This window comes from Panthera leo, chromosome D3, assembly GCF_018350215.1.
Source record: "Panthera leo isolate Ple1 chromosome D3, P.leo_Ple1_pat1.1, whole genome shotgun sequence".
NCBI classification, from domain to species: domain Eukaryota; kingdom Metazoa; phylum Chordata; class Mammalia; order Carnivora; family Felidae; genus Panthera; species Panthera leo.
Genome location: NC_056690.1, coordinates 37,541,505 through 37,563,391, shown reverse-complemented (window position 1 = coordinate 37,563,391; position 21,887 = coordinate 37,541,505). Strand labels below are relative to the sequence as shown.

The 21,887-nt window shown below is 39.2% G+C and overlaps 1 protein-coding gene across 8 annotated transcripts in view; it reads left to right on the top strand.

Annotated features, from left to right (window-relative positions):
* Window positions 1-21,887, top strand: part of ARHGAP28 (Rho GTPase activating protein 28) — a 203,099-nt gene that overhangs the window by 131,316 nt on the left and 49,896 nt on the right. For all 8 annotated transcript variants that reach the window (XR_006195447.1, XM_042911218.1, XM_042911214.1 and 5 more), the window contains 5 exons: window positions 10,427-10,511; window positions 12,394-12,536; window positions 15,107-15,272; window positions 15,374-15,465; window positions 17,790-17,867. Coding sequence is in view for 7 of the 8 variants with exons in the window: in XM_042911218.1 (XP_042767152.1) it covers window positions 10,427-10,511; window positions 12,394-12,536; window positions 15,107-15,272; window positions 15,374-15,465; window positions 17,790-17,867 (564 nt within the window). In the remaining variant the exon portion in view is untranslated. The remainder of the gene's footprint in view (window positions 1-10,426; window positions 10,512-12,393; window positions 12,537-15,106; window positions 15,273-15,373; window positions 15,466-17,789; window positions 17,868-21,887) is intronic.

Here is a 21,887-nt window from a genome sequence, read left to right as displayed (position 1 = left end):
GAACTGAGATTGCAAAGAAACCACAGCTGCCAGTAGACCCACCAGTGTTTGAACAGTTAGGAAGTAGGAGACTCAAAACTGAGGAACAACTAGATCTTAGTTTAAAAGAGGGCTCCATAAACTAATACCTCTATGGTCAGAAAACAAAGGATGTTCTCTACGTGTATCAAGCACGGAGGAATTTACCTTTGGTCCTCTGGGCTGAGTTCACACCAGTGATCCAGCCTAACTCTGCCATTTGACCCAAAGGTCCTCTTACCTGCAGGATAAATTAAAAAGCCCTCATCCTGATATTGAAGGCACTGTGGCCTACATTTCCAGCCTTAGATCACACCCATATAAATCCTCCAATTCAGACAGATTCTGTACTTTTCTTTCTCAGAAAGTCTCATCATTCCCCCTCCCCAGAACCACTGGGGATCCCCGCCTGGGGTCTCTCTGTAGCTGCTCTGGCAGGGAGGTTACAATGGACCAGAAGAAGTGAGAGACCCTGGTAAATGAGATAGCAGTTCTTTGATGACAGGATGACTGGAAGGCAAGAGCCCATTAGTCAGGCAAATGGAGAGGGCTCATTTACAAGTCCCTCTGGGCAGTAGTTTCTCATCTGGTATCCACTTTGAGAGAAAGGATAGTTGATGTTCACATGCATAACACATTAGATCCCCACTGTTCAGAGAGACAAAGCTGTTAGCCCCAGGTGAAGGAGCTTTTCTGTTGTGTTTTCAGAGTTTTGGTTTTTAAATTGCTTTGCTACAGTGATCTATAAAAAGCATAAAAGAATGCGAGTGTCTTTGTCATGGGTAACTTATAAATAGCATTACAGATTATGGCACAGATAGGTTAGGGGTTACCCACAGTGTCTGACCTACTGGCTTTAAATTCAGCTGCTACTTTCCTATTTAAGACTGCATTGGAATGCAAATGAGTGAGGATGTCTCTGTTTTAGAGATAATCTCCAGTACTGATGGCTGAAAACAGAGTAAGTCATTCACAAACTCCGACAACTACTAAAATGAGGAGTTACCTACAATAGACCTTTCAGAGTTGTGCTGTGCCCCTGTGACTGGGGACTCCTGCCTAAAGCTTTGCATAGGATCCTATATATTCTCTTAGCTGGTGATGCTACCATGTGCCCAGGGTACCGTCCCTAAGCGTTAGCGTCAACTCTACCTACATGCTTCCCTCTACATGCTCATCTCTGAGACCTGTGGATTTTGCCTTACAAAGAATATTTCTAGGGGTGCGTGGGTGGCTCAGTCAGTTAAACGTCAGACTTCAGCTCAGGTCATGATCTCACGGTTCATGAGTTCGAGCCCCGCATAGGGCTCTGTGCTGACAGCTCAGAGCCTGGAGCCTGCTTCGGATTCTGTGTCTCCCTCTCTCTCTGCCCCTCCCCTACTTGTGCTCTGTCTCTCTCAAAAATAAATAAAAATTAAAAAAAAAAAGAATATTTCTACATTCTGGAATATTCTGCATTCCAGAATATTCTACATTCTAGAATATTTCTACTCCCCTATTTTCCTGTAACTACTTACTTAGTACAGAAGCTCATCATCTTACTGTATTACTGAGATAGCCTTCTAAGTGATCTGTCCCTGACTTTAGCTTATACCCCTCAAATTCATCCTTCCCACAGCTGAAAGTCATTGATCTATAAAAATGCAAGGCATTGAGGAGGGCACTTGTTGGGATGAGCACTGGGTGTTGTACGTAAGTGATGAATCATGGGAATCTACCCCCAAAACCAAGAGCACACTATATACACCGTATGTTAGCCAACTTGACAATAAATTATATTAAAAAATAAATAAATAAAAAGTAAAATAATGAATGAATGGATAGATAGATAGATAGATAGATAGATAGATACAAATAAGTGTGAGCCTTGTTTAACACCTACTGAGGTTCCCCCACGTCTTCTAGTTAACATAAACACTCCTGACCCACCTTACTCGTCTCTCTCTCTAGCTGACTTTACTGCCCCAGTCATTTTATAAAAGCCAACACAGGACTGCATGTGGTTCCATGCACACACCAAGTAGCACTTGAAGCAGAATTGGTTACATAATTGAGTTGCTGAGGGGGAGGATTTTGGGTAGGCCTTATTTTCTAGGTTTTCATTAATCCATTCATTCATTCACCAAATCCTTGTTAGGCACATATTGTCTGCAAATAGGATGCTTGAAAGCTTGAGAGTATAAGAGAAAGACAGTGGTCTTGTGTAGCAGTTATAGATAGTGTTTCCTGGAGTAGGTTAATCATTCAGATTTTCTAAAAGGAAAGAAAAAAAAAACTAAATCTTTTTTTTTCTGAAAACTGATTGAATGCTAATTATGATATAAATAAAAGTGTCAGCAGTATTGAGACTCAAAAAAATCTGATTTGTATCAGTCTCCAGTGTGACTTACTTTGGATGGTTTGTTACTCAGATACCTTTATTTAGAAATGTTGAACAAATTGGCTAGTTGCTAGAGAGATGAGAACTTAACCCTTACTGCACCTATACTGAAAATCATTCTAGAACTTCTTATCACCAGGGAAATACATTTTGACCTCTCCGCTTCTTGATTATAAGGAGGCATTGGCACCCCAGGTTGGTTCTGCAGTTTCTTCTAGATAGTAAGATTTCTAGTAATTCCGTGAAGTGGTAGCAAGGGCTTCAGGGGTCCTGGCCATGACTTCTGTAAAGTATATCTTGCTTGGCAGGGTGAATTCCCAAGGACATTTCATTGTCATCTTCAAGACTTCAGAAGGCCCCAACAACTTGCCCTTGGAGTTTACGTTGTGAAATGGTATAAAGTAGATAACCTAACTTTGTCTTTTCCAAAAGGATAACCTTGGCTTGATCAATTTTTTTTCAATCTTTCATCTTTTATGTACATTAGAAATGTTATTTTATGATCATTGAAACCTCTGTATGTATGGGGTCTATCTTAATTACTATAACTCTGTGGTTTGTTTTTGATGTCTGTTGGGGTGTGTTCACCCTTGTTGTTCTGGATCAAAATTTTCTTTCTTCTCAGGAATTTTTACTTCCAAATGAGCTTAGGATGACTCTATAACCAGCCATTAAATAAATCTTGTTAGGACTTCACTAAGAATTGTATTGAATTTAAAGATTAATGTTGGGGAGAAAATTCACATTTTAAAATACTGACTCTTCCCACTGAGAAATAGTAATTGTCTTTCCACTTATTTATGTTTTCTGTTCTTCAATAAAAGTTCATAATATTCTTTCTTATACATTTTTTATTGATTAATTACTTAGGAACTTAATAGTTTTCATTGATATTTTAATGGTAGATTTTTTTATGATACCTTCTAGTTTGTTTTTGCGGCACTGTAAGGGAAGTAAATTTTTGGATTTCTCACGAAAGTATATTTTATAGCTTCCTTTCTGAAAATTCTTCTTACTTCTAAGAACTTTTCATTTGATTTTATAATTTATAGATATCATCTGAAATAGTGAAAGTTTTCTTTACTCAATCTTTAAAAAAGTCGTTTTTTAAAAAAATTTTTAATGTTTATTTTTATTTTTAAGAGAGAGCGAACGAGGAAGAGGCAGAGAGATGGGGAGACAGGATTTGAAGCAGGCTCTGTGCTGAGAGTGGAGAGCCTGATGTGGGGCTCAGACTCACAAATGATGAGATCATGACCTGAGCCGAAGTCAGAAGAGAGGCTTAACCGACTGAGCCACCCAGGCATCCCTAGTCATTTTATTTCTTTTCCATGTTTAATTGGACCTATCACAATCACTGATTATATTGAATAATAATTATGGGGATCTTTTAATAAGTTCTTGATTTTCTCATGAATTCTTTTAAGTTTCATTGTTAAGTAGAATATTATTTGTTCTAAGTTTCTGAGACTTCTAGTTGTTTTTATTAGAAATGGAGGTTGAATTATATAAAATAATTGTTCATCATCTATTAAAATGAATATATTTTTCATCTTTAAGCAATTACTTAAGGAAATTCTATTGATGTCTTTCTAATATTGAACTATAATTTTGTTGATAAAAATGAACCCTACTTATTGTGTTACATTATTCTTTTATTACAATGCAGAATATATCATTTACTACTATTTTAGCATTAAAAACATTTTTTTAATGTTTATTCATTTTTGAGAGAGAGATAGAACGTTAGCAGAGGAGAGGTACAGGAAGAGGAAGACACAGAATACGAAGCAGGCTCCAGCACAGAGCCTGACATGGGGTTCAAACTCGTGGACCGTGAGATCATGACCTGAGCCAAAGTCAGATGCTGAACCAACTGAGCCACCCAGGCACCCCAATTTTAGCCTTTTTAACTACTGTTCTAATAAATGGGATTAGCCTATATATATATAATTTCTTTTCATTGTTACAGAGTTATAGTGACCTTGGTATGAAAGTGTTAAGAAGCTTGGTTGTTTTTTTTTTTTTTTTTTTTTCAGTATTTTGGAGCCATATATTAAATTTTGGTGTAAATATATAATCTATAAAAGCTATTATATATAAGTTTGTATTGCAATTTGTTTATGAAACCTCCAAGGTCTGGCATCAATGTAGATATAGTGCTTTACTTTTTCAATGGATATGGTTTTGAAGTTATATTCCTTTATATTCCAACTGGTATGAGTTTTGGTAATGTATGTTTGTTCTAGCAAAATATCCAATTTATTTATCATTTTAATATATGTAGATGTTTGAGTGTGTGTACACACATGTATACAAATATATACACATATTTATTTAGGCATATACTTTCTAAATTTTCTGCGAGGTAGCTATTTGCCCTTTTTTTATTTCTAATATTTATGTCTTTTATCCCAATTAGAATGTAAATTGTTGTCTGTATCAGCAATATTTTTTAAGAAATCACTTCCTTTAATGGAGGAAGCCTACTTTTTCTTTTCTAATTATTTTTTATATATTTATTTATATCCAAGTTAGTTAACATACAGTGTAATAATGGTTTTAGGAGTAGAATTTAGTGATTCTTCACTTACATGTAACACCCAGTGCTCATCCCAACAAGTGCCCTCTTTAATGCACATTACCCATTTAGCCTATTCCTCCCCACCCAACTCCCCTCCAGCAGCCCTCAGTTTTTTCTCTGTATTTAAGAGTCTCTTAGGGTTTGCCTCCCTCTCTGTTTTTATCTTATTTTTCTTTCCCTTCCCCTGTATTCATCTGTTTTGTTTCTTAAATTCCACAAATGAGTGAAATCAATGGTATTTCTTTTCCTCTGACTGATTTTGCATAGCATAATACATTCTAGATTCATCCACATTGTTGCAAATGGCAAAAATTCATTCTTTTTAATCACTGAGTAATATTCCATTGCATGTATATACCACATCTTCTTTATCCATTCATTGGTTGATGGACATTTGGGCTTCTTCCATAATTTGGCTATTGTGGATAGCATTGCTATAAGCATTGGGGTACGTGTGCCCCTTTGTTTATTTTTTAATTTTTTAAATATTTTATTCATTTTTGAGAGAGAAAGACATAGAGTACAAGTGGGGGTGGGGCAGGGAGAGAGAGGGAGACACAGAATCTAAAGCAGGCTCCAGGCCTGTGCTGTCAGCACAGAGCTTGAGGTGGGGCTTGAACCCACCAACTGTGAGATCATGACCTGAGCCAAAGTCAGATGCTTAACTGACTGAGCCACCCAGGCTCCCCTGAATGTGCCCCTTTGAATCAGCATTTTTGTATCCTTTGGATAAATACCTAGCAGTGCAGTTGCAGTCATGGGGTAGCTCTGTTCTCAAAAAAAGGAATCTCCATAGTTATTTCCAGAATGGCTGCACCAGTTTGCATTCCCACCAGCAGTGCAAAGGTGTTCCCCTTTTCTCACATCCTCACCAACATCTGTTGTTTCCTGAGCTGTTAATTTTACCCATTCTGACAGGCGTGAGGTTGTATTTCATTGTGGTTTGGTTTATATTTCCCTAATAATGGGTGACGTTGAGCATCTTTTCATGTGTCTATTAGCCATCTGGATATCTTCTTTGGAAAAGTGTCTGTTCTTGTCTTTTGCCCATTTCTTCACTGGATTTTTTGGTTTTTGGGTGTTGAGTTTGATAAGTTCTTTATAGATTTTTTATACTAACCCTTTATGTGATGTGTCATTTGCCAATAATCTTCTCTCATTCTGTCAGGTGCCTTTTAGTTTTGTTGATTGTTTCCTTCTCTGTGCATCTTCTTATCTTGATGATAGTTCATTTTTGCTTTTGTTTCCCCTACCTTTGGAGATATGTCTAATAAGAATTTTCTGTGGTCAAGGTCAAAGAGGTTGTTGCCTGTTTTCTCCTCTAGGGTTTCATTGGCTTCCTGTCTTACATTTAGGTCTTTCATCCATTTTAAGTTTATTTTTGTATATGGTGTAAGAAAGTGGTCCAGGTTCATTCTTCTGCATGTTGCTGTCCAGTTTTCCCAACACTATGTGCTAAAAAGACTGTCTTTTTTATTGAAGCCTACTTTTTCTGTTGTGTTAATTTATTTAATCTTTATTTTTTCATTCATTCTTGGTCTTGTATAATTTTTTCTAGTCTCTTGGATTATAAACACTTATTTTTGATCTTTCTTATTTGCATTTAAGGCCAAGAATTAATCTCTGAATAATATTTTAGCTTTTATCATGGATTTTTGGAATTTATTGTTCTTATTGTCTAACATTTAGCTTATAATTTCACATGTGATTTAATTTTTAACCTAAGATATCATTGGAATGCCTTTAAATTCGCATTTGGATAGATTTTATAATTATTATTATTATATGTTTTATTTTAAAATTGATTGCATATTTGTCAGTGAATGTGACTTATTTAAGTTTATCTCTAGGGTACTGAGTATTTACCCAAAGAAAAAAAAATAATTCAAAAAGATATATGCACCCCTGTGTTTGCAGAATTATTTACAATAGCTGAGATATGGAGCCAACCCAAGTGTTCATTAATAGCTGAATGGATAAAGAAGATGCAGCATATATGTATACAATGGAATGTTACTCTGCCATAAAGAAGAATGAGATGTTGCCATTTGCAACAACATGGGTGGGCCTATAGGATATAATGCTAAGTGAAATAAGTCAGACAGAGAAAGACAGATACCATATGATTTCAGTCATCTGTGGAATTTTAGAAACAAAACAAATGAACAAAATAAAAAAAGAGAGACAAAAAACCAGACTCTTAAGTACAGAAAACAAACTGGGGTTGCAGAGGGGAGGTGCAGGGGGATGAGTGAAATAGATAAAGGGGATGGAGAGTACACTTAACTTCGACAAGGACTGAGAAATGTATACAAGTATTGAATCGTTATATGGGACACCTGAAACTAATATAACACTGTATGTTAATTACACTTCAATCTCAACAAAAAAAGTGTAGTTCTGGAGAATTTAGTAAGATGTAGATTTATCAGTTCTGATCTCAGGTGCAGAAGAGGAAGAAGGGGAACCTTATTACCTGTATTGATTCAAGGCAACTTGTATACATAGAGTTATAACACACACACTCAAGCCTTGAGAAAAAAGGAAACAGCCAGTCTGGAAGGTCAGAAACAGCTCCTGTAAGTAATGAACATGGAAAATTTTTGGTATGGTGTTTCTGTAATGTGAAGGAAATATCATACAAAGTCTAGTTTTGAAAGAACTCCAGCGGTAGTGCCAACCTTTCACAGGTTGGAATTGAAAAATCATTATCCCCCATAAATTATACTCTCCAATCCCAGCGCCGCATGATTTGGACAGCAGAGCAAGCTTCACTGGCTGGAAAATGTTGCTTTTCCTTACCATTGAAGAAGCCCAGCCTCTTGTGGTCAGGCACATAGGGAAATGGTAGGATCTGTTATCGACAAGCAGAGGAAGTGTGTTTTAAATAGGAATGGCATTAACATTTGAAATATATTAAAATAACTAGTAAAAATTTAAAAATGATGCTAGTGTTAGTGTGTTTAATGGGTGAATGGATGTTTTAAAACTATAAATACAGAGCACCTAGCCTTTTCACTCAACCTATTTCAAAACTCAAGGTCCATTCACTGGCAGATTTATCTTCCTTTTTCATTCTTAACATCTCATTCCCCTGCTTTAACACGGGGAATTGTGTTAAATGTTCTTTTGTTTGTTCTGTTCTGTTTTGGTTTAACCCTTATGAGAGTCTCAGCTCCTCTGCCTGGCTTTCTGAGCCTTCCATAATTGGAGTTGACTGTCTTGACTAATTTATTTCTCAGGTTTTTATAATACCTTGCCTCAACTCCTCGTAAACCAGTCTCTCCTGGTTGGTAGCTGAAATGTTTCAGGTATTTCCATACCTGAACTTTCTAACTTTATTTCGGGTCTGAATGCCTGTGCCAGCCTCCTCTGGCTCTGTAAGTCCTCCCCATCAAGCTTTGAATTCCAGTTCCAGTTTACCCACCTCTGGGTGAAACCCTTCCAGGCTGCACCTCTTGCTTATCCATTACCCTCCAGTAAACACACAGTTGTGTTGTAGAAGAAATTAGCTCTTAACAGCGGGTTGACCGTTTTTCAATAATGTTCCATAAATGTTACTCTCTACTCCTCGTTATGAATAGCTCAAGAGCAGGGATCACAGTTTAAACTTCTGCCTCCCCCAAGATAGTTTCAGAATAGTTTACATTACAAAGGGCATGCATGCCTTTAGTCCAGTAGGTTGGCTATAGGCCAAGTAAACCAACTCAGCAGGTGGACACTTCTCCACTTCACAGATTAAGAAATTGGCATCTAGTAGGGTCTAAACATCCCAAACCATCAGTTTCAGACTGTAAATAAATGCCTCTCCATTTTCAAGACTGTTGTCTACCATAGGTGAGTCATTTAAAAGTTTGAGAAAGCATTTCTTTTTTGGAAAACTCCAGAAGACCACTGAAAAGTGGTCCATATCATTTTAAGGATTTTAGTGTACAGATTGGTTTTTAGAGCCACCAGAAATCTGATTGGCAGTAAATTGTGTGGCTTTAGACCTTTTTATGTCTTTTCATTCTCCTACCAGTTCCAGTAATTGGGCATCCATGTTTTAATAATTGGCCATGTCTTTACATGATTTTTACACAATTACAAAATCTCCTTTGAAATAAAATAGGAAAAAGAACACACAAGGCTCAAAAATTGAGACTTTCCTTGTGTAATTTGTAGCACATGATAAAGGATCTTTCACGAAGCAGGTGTTCAGTAATTGCTAAATAAATATGAGAATAAAAGAAATAACATCAGGCTCTGTGGAAAAAATGAACAGACTTTATACTGAAAAGATTGCTGATTGAATAGCAGATTTTCATCGCCACACACATTCATAGATAATAACTCCCACATTCAAATCTATATTGGCAGAAATGATAGATTTGTGTATAATTTTTTTTTACAAGTACCCTTCCAGACTTGAGCAATTGACTTGCTTTACAAAGATACTCAACTTCTGACAATATTGCAGGGGAGGGCAATGCTTTGGCAGGATCTCAGTGAAGAAACTAGCAAGTTAGAAGCTGGACTAGAAGAGCATACTTAGGCTTTTGGTAGTTATTATCACTCTTTATTTTGTCATGAAGGAATTAATCACTGTTAATCATCAACAGTAGCCAACCCCCATATGGTGCTCAGTGTGTATCAGATATTATTTGATATAATTTATACAGTACAAGTCATGTGAAATTCATAATAACTCTTTGAATATTCTACCAACAGAGAACACAAGTGACTTGCTCAAGGTCGCACAACAAGTGGGGGAGCCTGGATTAGAATTCCAGGAGTGTGGCCCTAGGGTCCTTTCCATTAGCCATGTAGCTACGTCATCACCTGGAATTCTTTTTTTAAGTTTATTTATTTATTTTGAGAAAGAGAGAGAGAGAGAGAGAGAGAGAGAGAGAATGCATACAAGTGGGGAAGGGGCAGAGAGAGAGAAGGGGAGAGAGAGAATCCCAGGCAGGCTCCACACTGCCACGCTGTCAGTGTGGAGCCCTATGCAGGGCTCGAACTTATGAACTGTAAGATCATGACCTAAGCCTAATTCAGATGCTTAACTGACTGAGCTGTCTAGGTGCCCCCATCACCTGGAATTTAAGCCTAAAATGTGTGGCTACTGCACCAAAAATAGCAAATACTGTAATTGTCAAACTGTGTGACATCAAGCATTGTAATTTCTACATCTTAGGAAGCGTATGAACAGCAAATTCTCCAGAGCTAAGAAGACACAGGTATTTTGACCTTGACACAGTTCTCCTTTGAGAAGCCTGTGTGAGCTGTATGGCTCTGGATTGAACAAAGGAGCAGAAAATCAGGTGCAGGCCCTGTATGGAATCAAGAATTGCTTGGTGTGAAAAGAACTTTTGTAAACTTCAGAACATAAATCAGATTGACATGTGAGGCAGCCCGTACTTATATGATATAATGTCTTGTGTTCATCTTCCCTTGTTTCACAGTCTATACTTGAGACCATTCCAGCTCTACCAGTTCATTCCAATGGATCTCCAGACCCTGGACAGTCAGTTCAGAATGCAGTGAGTGGTGAGCAACACCTCCTTCTCTATTGAACTTAAGCTGTGTCTTCTTGCTTTTGTTCTGGCACTCAGCACAGTTACCAGTAACGTTGTCAAGGCAGAGTGTGTGTTTTTCTTCCCATTTTGATTCTGTCACTCTAGCACTCACTCCCTGCCAGCTCCAAACACCCCATTCTGTCACACCAGACAAAATTAATTGAGCCAAATTGGAAGCAGAATCTTTTTCTCCTTCACCACCATCACATCATTTAGAAAGTACTCACTTGGGTAGTGTCTTTGATTTGAGGTCTCTTTCACAAGTAATCTGGATCTGCTTAATAGTTACAAGTGGTCCAGGAAGTAGGACACTTCCAGAAATCTCTACTTATGCTCAAGTGTAAGCAGCACCAGAGAAGCTTATAACATACGAGGTTACAGGCTTAGCTTTTAACTGGGCCTCTTCCACTTGAGCATTGGGCATGCTCCAGGGGCTCAGTATGGAATCCGAAATCCTCCTTATAGGAAGTAGGCTCCTTCAAGACCCTACTCTGGTGAGTCCTTGAACCTTTCCCTAAATATGTGCCTCTTCTTATGTACAACAGAGCTTCATACTTTCAGCATTAACTTCTAAATTCAAATGAGTTGGGGTGATGAAAATGTTCTGATGTTTGTTATTCAGTTCAAATTACACCTCTAAGAGATAAAAGTCTACTGGGGGTGGTTTGTTGGTTTGGAGCACTGTAATCACCACCCTCCAAAAAAAATCTATGTATAGAGCTATAAGAAGTTAGAGTATTATTTAACAGTTCATCTTCTTCCACTTTAAATGCAAGCCTCTGTATGAGGAGTGAACATCAAAACTCCCCCTTTGCCATTTCCTAAGTTTTTACTGCATCTGTTTATTGTATTTTTAATCAAAAATACTAATACTAATCAGTATTTCAGTTCAGAACTTTACAAACTGTTGATTTGCAAATTTTCCCATTTAGGTTTTAATATAAGATTCCTTAGGTCTTCTCTTATTTCTTTTCATTGTTGTTCCTTTTGTTCTATTTGGTTGTCCTTTGGTCACTGTCTGTAGAAGAGGGTAGAAAAGATGAGTTCTCTTTTTTGTAATCAAATTGGTCTTTCATTGCATATGAACAATTTTTCCAAGCAATGAAAAAAAAAATGGCAAGCCAAAATCTTAGTCAGAAATTAGAGTTTAGGGTACTCAGATGATTTCTGGATTCACTTGTTTTTGGTCAAGGAATCTATTGTCTTACATTCCAAACTACCTCAAGGAAAATATTTATGTGGGACATTATACCCATTGGGCTGTTTCTTAATAAACAGCACACAAGGTCAGCTAACCAAATCAAATCCTAAGAATTTGGATTAATTTACCAGAACAAACCTAGCAGTGAAGTCCAAATTTAATTTGAACACATCTTAGGAGACAAAAATCCCATAGTTTGGGAAAAACAATAAGAGAAATGAATTTAGGCAGGAAGTGTAGTGGGGTCTCTGCCCTTCCTCCTTCTGCCTTAAGCTTCTGCTTCCCCAGTAGCAGCACCATTGGGTTTAGGTGGACTTAACTGTAATATCATGGTAACATAGATCTACCTCATTTGTGGGCTTTCCTCTAGTAATCCTCTAGTGCCTCTCATGAGATGTAAAAAGTAAGATTAAAAACATCAGACGAAATAGAAAGTTTGTTTGGATAATGATTATAGAAATTCATTCATATGGAAATCTGATGACCCCACATTATCCTTTAACTGAAATCCTCTGAGTGAGTCTGATGCTTTCTTGGATGTAAACATTCTGACATGCCTATAAGTTAACTTATAAATATTTTGTACTTACTTTACAGGAAATGATTGTAATTGATTAAGTGACTTATAAAATATTATGCATCTTTTTTTTAGATGATGTTTATCTGGAAAAGAACATTCCACCAGAAACTGAAGAGCTGTCCTTCGAAGTATCTTATTCAGAAATGGTTACAGAAATTCCAAAAAGAAACAAATTTAAGAAGTCCGAATTTAAGAAAGAGGACTTCGCCTTAACTGTATGTAAAGCCTTTCATGATTATTCCAGTAACTTCCTGTAACTTTTCCATGGGACAAACTAGTATTTAAAACAAAACAAAACAAAACAAAACAAAACTTACATCTGTGCGTAGAGGAAAGGTCAGGCATCGGTGTTGCATAACACCAGGGCACCATTTATTGTGCAGTGCACAGCCTGCCTAACAGGACTGGGTTGAGGAAGAGTTGTGAGGGTATACGCTTGAATACTGTTTTATAGAAGAAATAGGATTTCCTGGCTTGTGTGCTTTCATGCACTTTATATCCTTACTTTACTTATAGATTAGTGCAGATTCTAACTGTATACCTAGTTGTGCCTCTAGAAGCCACATATCAGAAGGGGGTACTGCAAAGTCACAGTCATTACAATAAGAAGTGAGCACTTAATGGGACAGGTACTAAAAATTCATCAAATATAGACTCAAGAGTTTATATTATTATTATGGAATAGGCAAGTAGAGCTATAGACTTCATTATCCTGAAAGCCTCAGTATGTATGTATATATATCTCCAGGATATTCTATCTTAAAAGCCCACTATAAGAAATATGTTGCATTGATCTATTGGGTACTCGATAAATGCATTTGTGAAGCATTCATGATGTAGAGCCCTGAATATTCTATGCTGATCAGAGCTGGAGGCATGATGAGCAGGGCTCAGGCAGTTTCATGGCTAAAGGAATGGGTCATATAAAAACTGGCAGAGTCTTTGCCTAGGTAGCCTAGACCGTTCCCAGACAACCTCCCCATGATGGAGGGGAGCAGGAGGGCAGAGCAAGAACTGTAAGACTCACTGAGTGCCTTCTACCAGCTTGATGCTGCATTAGGTATCCTCTTGTAATCACCCTGTGACTGCTCCCATTTTACAGCTGAGAAAACTGAGGCCCATGGGGTCCTGGGTGGCCCATGGGATGATTAAGTGTCTGACTTCAGCTCAGGTCATGATCTCACAGTCCATGAGTTCAAGCCCTGTGTCGAGCTCTGTGCTGACAGCTCAGAGCCTGGAGCCTGCTTCAGATTCTGTGTCTCCCTCTCTCTGCCCCTCCCCCGCTCACACTGTCTCTCAAAAATGAAAAAAACATTAAAAAAGAAAAAAAGAAAACTGAGGCCCAAAGAAGTTAAGAAATATATCCAAAGCCTGTCAATAAATAGGAGGTAGAAACAGGATTTAAACCTCCGTGTGTCAAACTCCAAAGCCCCTCCTGGTCCCTAAGCAGTTTCCATGTTGGTAGGGCATAAGAGTATTCCGGGGCAAAAAGGAAATCCAGTGAGACTCTGGTTTCAGGGGCATCCCTCCCAATCTTTAGGGAGAGTCATCCAAGAGAGGATGCTGGTCCCCAGTTCCCTCATCCAAGCTGTCTGTCGCCTTCTGAGATTTGGGTCATCTGGGGTGCAGGTCAGTCTCTGATGAAGAACTTTGCGTGGGATTTAGCAAGTGGTAATTACTCCATGAATAATTGCAGTTCTTGTCTCTATTGTTGTTGCTGTATATTACCGTTATGTGGGGCCTTGGTCTCAGAAAGAAGATAAAACAGCTCAGCTTTTATAGGACAAGGTTGCCCCAAACCACATTCTGCATTTTATTGTTTTAATTTTAAAATACTTGAGGTTCCACAGAACAGTTGTTGACTGAGTGAACGAATGAATGAATGAGTGGCTGGTTTAAAAACCTCAAGAAAGCTCTAATTGAGGGAGCCCCTATGGAGAACGTACAAAGATTTGTAATTGAAATAACTGGGATTTTTCTACTTTAGCATTTGTTTCAATAGCAGGTTTTTTGAGAACAAAGCATACTTGTGGTTATTATAGGAGAACAATCTCTCCTTTAAAAGGTCTTACTTGTTAGTCTTCACAAGTATTTTTGGATTGTCAAAGACTTTTTGTTTTCATTTTGCTGTATTTTGTTTCCTATTGTGGAAATAGAGAATATAGCAATATCATTGTCTCAAAACTTATAGGAGGATTATTTGGCACTTTCTATGTACTTTCCCTTTTTAGGAATATTTGGAGTCCTCTCCATTTGATTTTCAAGGTAGAGTAACTGCTGTCTCAGCAGGCATGTGCAGTGAGATTCAGTGGGGAGATTCGTTCGTCTTTTAGAGTTTGTAGAAGAAAACAGGTTGTATCTGATGAAAGAACTGATGGTCCCCCACCCCCAAAAAGATACATCAAAAGCTCTTCTGGGAGCACTTAGCTGTTGTGCCTTATATTCCTGGGTCACATGTGCCCGTGGTAGGTACATTCCACATGGTGCCTGGGACATCAGTTGACAACAGAGGATGTCTCTTCGAAGAAACAAGTTTTCACGGTTGTGATGATGATGTTGTAGTACACTTCAGTCCACTGTTTTGTTCCTAATGTAGCACAAGAGCGTTCTGCAAATGTTCTAAAAACCATTCGTAATCTTTCTATGACACAGCTTGCTCCTCACAGATTTCTTACAAGTAGCATGTTTTGCTATACAGATTTAGGATGCCCAGGTGACATTTAAATGAAGGGATGATACTTTTCCTTCGCCATAAAAAAATAAATATCCTCCATATGTATTGTAGAAATTTATTGTCCAGAAAACCAGATTCGGTCTAACTGAAGCAGGAGACCTGTCTTCTGAAGATATGAAGAAGATCCGCCATCTGTCTCTGATTGAACTGACTGCCTTTTTTGATGCCTTTGGAATCCAACTGAAAAGAAACAAAACTGAGAGAGTAAAAGGACGAGGTAGTTAAGACAGGTTTCTTCTGATTTTAACTCTTTGGCACACTGGAAGAAGCGCTTTTCTGATTCTTTTTTCTTTCTTTCTTGCCCATTTTACAATGAAGACACTGGAATTTTTGGAGTTCCGCTCACAGTCCTGTTGGACAATGACCGAAAGAAGGATCCTGGGGTGAAGGTTCCCCTGGTGTTGCAAAAAGTGAGTGGAATGTAAATGAATGGGAAAAGGATAGAGCCTCATGCTGGCAGCTTGGTATCTGGAAACCCGCTGATGAGTTTTCTCACTAAAGACACTAAAGACACGAAAGGCTTAAGAGAAGCCTCAGGCCCTTGGTGATTTTCAGCTTTGCTTATTCATCCCCATAACATCCCCACAGCACTGGGGCCACTTTGCCTTGCTGTGAACTTGTGGAGCCTGTGACACTGTCTGACCTTAAAGCATCAGGTGATGGACACAGATACTCTGTACATGGCTTCCTTCTGTTATGTTTTCTCCAGTAGTTTCTAAAGGTTACTTGTCTGTGTTATATGTTAGTATTTGATTATTCTCTCTAGAATATAAGGTGACCATTAATTATCAGCTATTACATTGACTAATTATACAAGTATTTGCTGAGCTATCTCACAGGATGGCTGTTTTTAAATATGTATGTGTAATCATTTAAATGAATTCACCAAACAAAGCTTAATAAAGCCTAAAAATCAGCTTTTCTGGTGGTTTTTCAGGTATCACTAGGGAGATAGGGTATATTTAGACAAAGAAGAAGTTTGGTGGAAGGGAGTTTTGAAAAATGATATTATCTGAACTGTCATCTGACAATATCTCTGAGACCATGATTGCTCAATACCTGATTTAAGTCATGTGTTTTATAGCCAACAATTTACTTGGGTTTACCCAAGTGTGCATTTATTCAACAGTGACATCCAGTGGCACATTTAAAATTCCAAGCCCTAAACACAAATCTTGTTGCATTTTAAATTGAGTTTTTAAGTAATATAGGAAAATAATTGACTGAAGAAGCATAACACTTATCTTATTCACCATAACAATGCTATGTCCCTTTATTGCGTTCTCTCTGAACTTTGTTGCCAGTGCCTCAGATTGAGCTACTCCTGACATCAGGTGGTTGACTGATTGATTGATTGATTGCTGCTGATGAAGACGGGGGATGATGATGAGAGAGAGCTAGAGGGTGCTGGTGATATGCCAGTGTGCACGGGGGCATCTGTAGGGCACCTCTCCTGCATGGGTACCATCCATATCCTAGCGTGGGGAGTCAGCAGCGAGCAGCCAGAGGGGACTGTGTTTTCTACTGCTGAGGCCACCAAGGCACAGAAGGATAAGCTACCTTGCCCTTGAACACACAGCCAGCAAGGAGGAAGGGTCAGAGGGAGCACAGCGTACACCCACAGCCGAAGTCCATGGTGACACTAAGATTTTCTTTCCTTCCTCGAAATAGAGTTATGACTTCTGTCCTCTGTGTAAAGGACAGAGTTTGAAAACAATACGTAAAAAATCTAAGACTGAGAAGATTCAACACATGAATTTATATTATTGTGTAGATGCAAAAACCTAGCACAGAACTTAGCAAATGGAAGTTGCACAATAAATGCTAGCTCAACTCAATCTGGATTTATACCATGTTAGCAACTCAATAAATGTTAGCTATTACTCCCCCTGTGGTCAGGAGTTCCTCATTGAAGACAGCTAGAGGTATTATTCGTCTACTCCTATGGGAGAGTCTTTTTTTATGGACATATTTCTTTGGCCTAAATATCCATTTCTCTCCATACCCTACAAGAACTACCTTCGTTCCAGGCACCATTATTTCTTGAAGGGAAAATACCAGAGACTCTGGGTCCTCCTGTGTTGTGTGAATAGGGGCAAGTCCTTTACCCTTTCCATGCCTCAGTCTCCTCAGCAGTTGGATGGGGGTATGGTTAGCACCTGCCTTATAGGATCAGTGTGAGGATTACATGAGTTAATAGATGCAAAGTTCTGAGAATGGGGTATCTGACACAGTAAGTGCACCATAAACATTAGGTATTATTATTACTATAACAGCATCATCATCATCATCGCCATGGGAACTCATGAGAGGTATAAACCTTTACAGTTTCTACCTCCTTGGTCATATTTCTAGGATTCCTGTAGTCTCTCAGCTAAACTGGTTGCATATGATAATAGCAAATTTAGAATCTTTCCTATTGGTCCATCTGCAGAAAGAGATAGAGTAGTCAGATCTTAAAGTGGGCAAGTGGCCACCTACTTTAGTGGTCAAGAGCCATTACTTTTGAAGGTGGTCTTGGGAAAGCCCCAGGAGGTTCTCAGTCTCCACTTCATTTGTAAATTGGAGGCTACTGTTGATTTCAGAGGCAGTTGTAAACATTGAACAAAACATTCAAGTACCAGTCACGTATATATGCATGGTAATTTATTGATTGTTGTCACCATCATTATTATTTCAGATGTTTATAATTATATGGAGGTATTTATTTTTATAACATATCATTGCTTTCTAGTTTTTTGAGAAAGTTGAGGAATCAGGCCTGGAATCTGAAGGAATTTTTCGACTTTCTGGATGTACCGCCAAAGTCAAGGTACTGAACGTTTTCTCTCTTTCTGTTTGGAGATCTAAGCCAGCTAGACCTGGTTCACACAGGCCCCAGGTTGCAAGTCCTCTGTTGTTGTTGTAGCTGTGTCGTTGTTGATAGGACCACTTGATCCTCGTGTTCCTGGATACCTATGATTAAATGTTTTATATCCTTTTAAATTAAAACAACAACACTAAAAAACCAACAACAGCGAAACAACATACCAATTCACCATCAAAAACTGCCGCTTATCTTTCTTTAGTTTGGAAAAGTTGAAATGTCCCAGCATTGTTTTCTGGGTTAAACATTTTAGTTGGCTGTGTTCCTCTCAGTCATGGAATTCACCAACCCAGTGTTACGTGAGCCCTGTTGCCATTATCAGTTGCTTTGAACTGAGAAACATTCTTTGGCTTTCCTTTTAATGAATGTCCTTATAAGAATATGTAGGAATGGTGGTCACCACCGGAATAGTCACTCAGCCCAGTTCCATTTAAGGTGATGTTAATTTCTCCACATGAAACCACCCAGGTAACATGATTCCTTTTGCTTTGCTTTATTGCTTCTCTATAGTGGCAAACTGTACGGTACCATAATGGAAAGAAGCACTGAAAAGCTTTTCTTATAAATTTCCAGTAAGACCTTCCACTTAGTCTCTGGTGGTGGGGGTGCATCGCAGGAAGGAGCCTCACTCTTCTCAGGTCACTCCGTGGCTGGTAGACATGAGAACCTGAGCAGTTTTAAACAGTCCGTCCTTGAGTAAAAAAGTCTCAGGATGAGGGAAAAATTAACTTGGTTGCAGTGTGTAGAGGTGGAAGAGCATCTCTGCATTACTTCATTTTGGTACATGGTTTGGGGAATCCTATTTGTATCAGAAGTCTCAGAGTTTTTATTTAGAGGTGTGATGAGCTGTTTTTGTCCGTTGAAACTGAAAGTAAATAGGCTGAGTCAGGAGTAGAAGAGGGTTCTCTGGGCACAGAGTTGCTGCAGGACTGGGAAGGCAGTGCCTCAGACCAGATGCAGGGCTGATGCTGTCCTTCCCTGTTGCCCCACCTGGCAGAGGGGCCAGATGTCAGCTTCCGCACCGCACTCGGCCACTGCTGGGCTTCCGTGGAGAAGGGGATGAGGCAGAAGAGCTGGTGTTAACTGTGGGGGGAGTCGGTTGGCTGGGAGTCACCTGCATTATTTTGTGCAGGTAATTCGTTTTGCAAAGGAGATCTGAGCAGTGCACCACGCTTTGCCAGTGGCAGAAGGGATCAGGGCATTTTGGAGAGTTGTAACCTCCCTGGGAATGGGGATTGCTAAGTGCTGGCACAAGGTCATTTGAAAGGCAAGAAAAATCCTAATGACTCCTCAAGATTTATTCTTTCTTTGTTTTTATGTTTATTTATTTTGAGAGAGAGAGAGAGAGAGAGAGAGCGCACAAGCAGGGGAGGGGCACACAGAGATAGAGAGAGAAAGAGAGAGAGTCCCAAGCAGGATCTGTGCTGTCAGCGCAGAGCCCGACAAGGGGCTCAATCTTGCAAACTGGGAGATCACGACCCGAGCTGAAATCAAGAGCCAGATTCTTAACCAACTGAGCCACCCAGGTACCCCATGGTTTATTATTCCTAAATTGAGTCTGCTTTTTGTCTCAGGTTCTGATGGGTATGGTTGTTATATGTACCCTGAATCAGAGAATGAAAGTTGTCGTATCTGTTGGGTCAGAGAACCCAAGGGAAGTCAGGGAAACAAATTTCCTAGACACAATTAGAATTCATTCCCCTAAACTTCACTCCATAATTGGGAAACTGCATTTGCACATTCTTCCTGGCCTCTGTGTATGTGTGTAAAACATAATGGAAATGATTTAAAATTCTTTTTTCAAAATAATCAAAAGGAGTCAACCTTACACAACATCTGTTGTGTGCACGAAGTTTAACACCATAGCACAAGTTTCTTTTCTTTAGCTAATCTTTGACTGAAAAATGCTTGCCAGAGGCTAATAATCCCTTCAAGAGGGTTCTTATAGGCACATGCATTCCTGAACCACATTTAGGGAAAAGTCCCTTTTCTCCCCTAATCGGGTTTATGTAGTTTCAGCCTATTTCTTCCATCTCTTATTAGTCTGAAAATGTAACCCAGATGTTTTCATGGTTTGAGCTCCAGGAAAACCAATGTGAAAGAAATCTGGGCCAGCGAACAGAAACAAGGGACTATCGCAGTTAGAAAGACATTGTAATTTGATATATTAAAGGGGTCTTTATTTCTCTCCTTTGTTCAAACTTTAAACTACTTTTGTAAGTTCATCTGTTAGACTAGTTTTTCTAGGAATGCGCTTCGGGAAAGACAGTTAAAAAACCCTCCATTATAATTATCCTCGAATTGTGCCAAATGGATGATGCTAACACTAATGTATCGTTATGAACAATCCAGCCCAGGTTTGTGCTTTCAGGGCCTGGTGAGACAAACAGGGACACAGCCCTGGGGGGCAGCTGCTAGCTTTGACCGCACAGGGAACACAGCAGTGGAGCCCATTTCTGTATTTGAGGCCTCAGATCATTTGGAACCAATTTAATGCTTTGGTGTTTCCAATGATTTTCTTTTCCAAAAATGACAGAAATTTGAGCCAAACTCTAGGGAATACATTTTATGGAAGAAGGCAGACTGTTTGACATGCGAGGTTCTCTTTTTTTGTGACTAGCTGCTCTCAGTGTTTCATAATTATGTTACTTGGTCTGCTAGTTTCCCTTCCTGATCTGGTTTTTGAAGCTGAAGGTGGGTCATTTACATTTTCATAAAACAGCCTCTGAAATGGAAGCAGGCTGTATTTGCTCAGAGCAGATTTAAGGACGTGGCATCTGACCCTTGCCTAGTTTTCTCATTAACACTGGACAGAAAACATGACTTCTTTAAACTTTAAATGTTTCCTGTCTTTGGCAAACTAAATCCAACGCCTGGTTTATATGGCTTCATGTTTAGGACCGCCGTGGAAATGTTAGCTCTGCCCCTATGTCCCTCAGTTTGCTTTAGTCAGAAGGAAGAGAGGACATTCTTTCTCTCAGTTTTGTTTTATACTAGCCATCCAGACAAGATGAAGAGATACTATGACCCAAATAACTGCATATGCATGGGCTTCCCATAGTAATAATACTAAAGGTTATTACAGACCAAGAGGAGGGGGGAGTTATGAACAGCCAGCATTTATTGAGTGCTTACTGTGTGGCGGGCCCTCTCCCCTGAGCTTTACGTTGTATGATCTGATTTAATCTGTGAAGTCATTTCAATATCCCTATTACACAGAAATGTGGGGCACAGGCCTTAGAATTAGTCAGTTGTAGAACTGGGATGAAAACCTAAAGAGTCTGGTCATAGAGCCTGTTCTTGGTTCTGGAGCCATGTTGCCTCTTAAGCCGCAGGGAACAGCTGACAGGTTAGAATGGTAGTCACGTTACGTTTCAGACAGCTTCCTACAGCAGAGGGACGTGGGAGATGAATTTGAATTATTCTGTTCACGCTGGTGCTTCCTGTCTCCTTGAAATCTGTTTCCCCTTTGCTTTGTGTGGCAGTGGCACCAGGCAATGGATGGAAGTCATTTGCTGCTTTCCCTGGCCTTCTTGTTAACACCACCTCCCTCTACCCATGACGCAGGCTCGCAATCAGAGTCATCTTGGACTATTAAGTCTCCTCTGAATAACCCATCACTGATTCTTGAGAATTTTCTCTCTCAGGCATTTCTTCAGTGCCACCTCTCCTTTCTGTCTTCTGGCTGCTTATCCAGGTTAGTCCCCCATTTTCCAGAAATGGTGCCATGGCCCAGTAGTTAGTCTCCTTGCTTCTAGTCCATTCCCCAGTCAGCACCAAGCTCTATTCTCCTCCAAATCACTTTCCCATCTGGTTGTCAGAAAAGATCAATCTCACCTTGTTGTTCTCTTGCTCGGACGTGTTCCTTGTTGCCTCATGGCCCATGGAATAAAGTTCAGTCCCCTGAGGGTCGGCTCTGGATTGCCCCCCAGCCTCAACTCTCTCTCTCTCCTCCTTGCCCGTGAT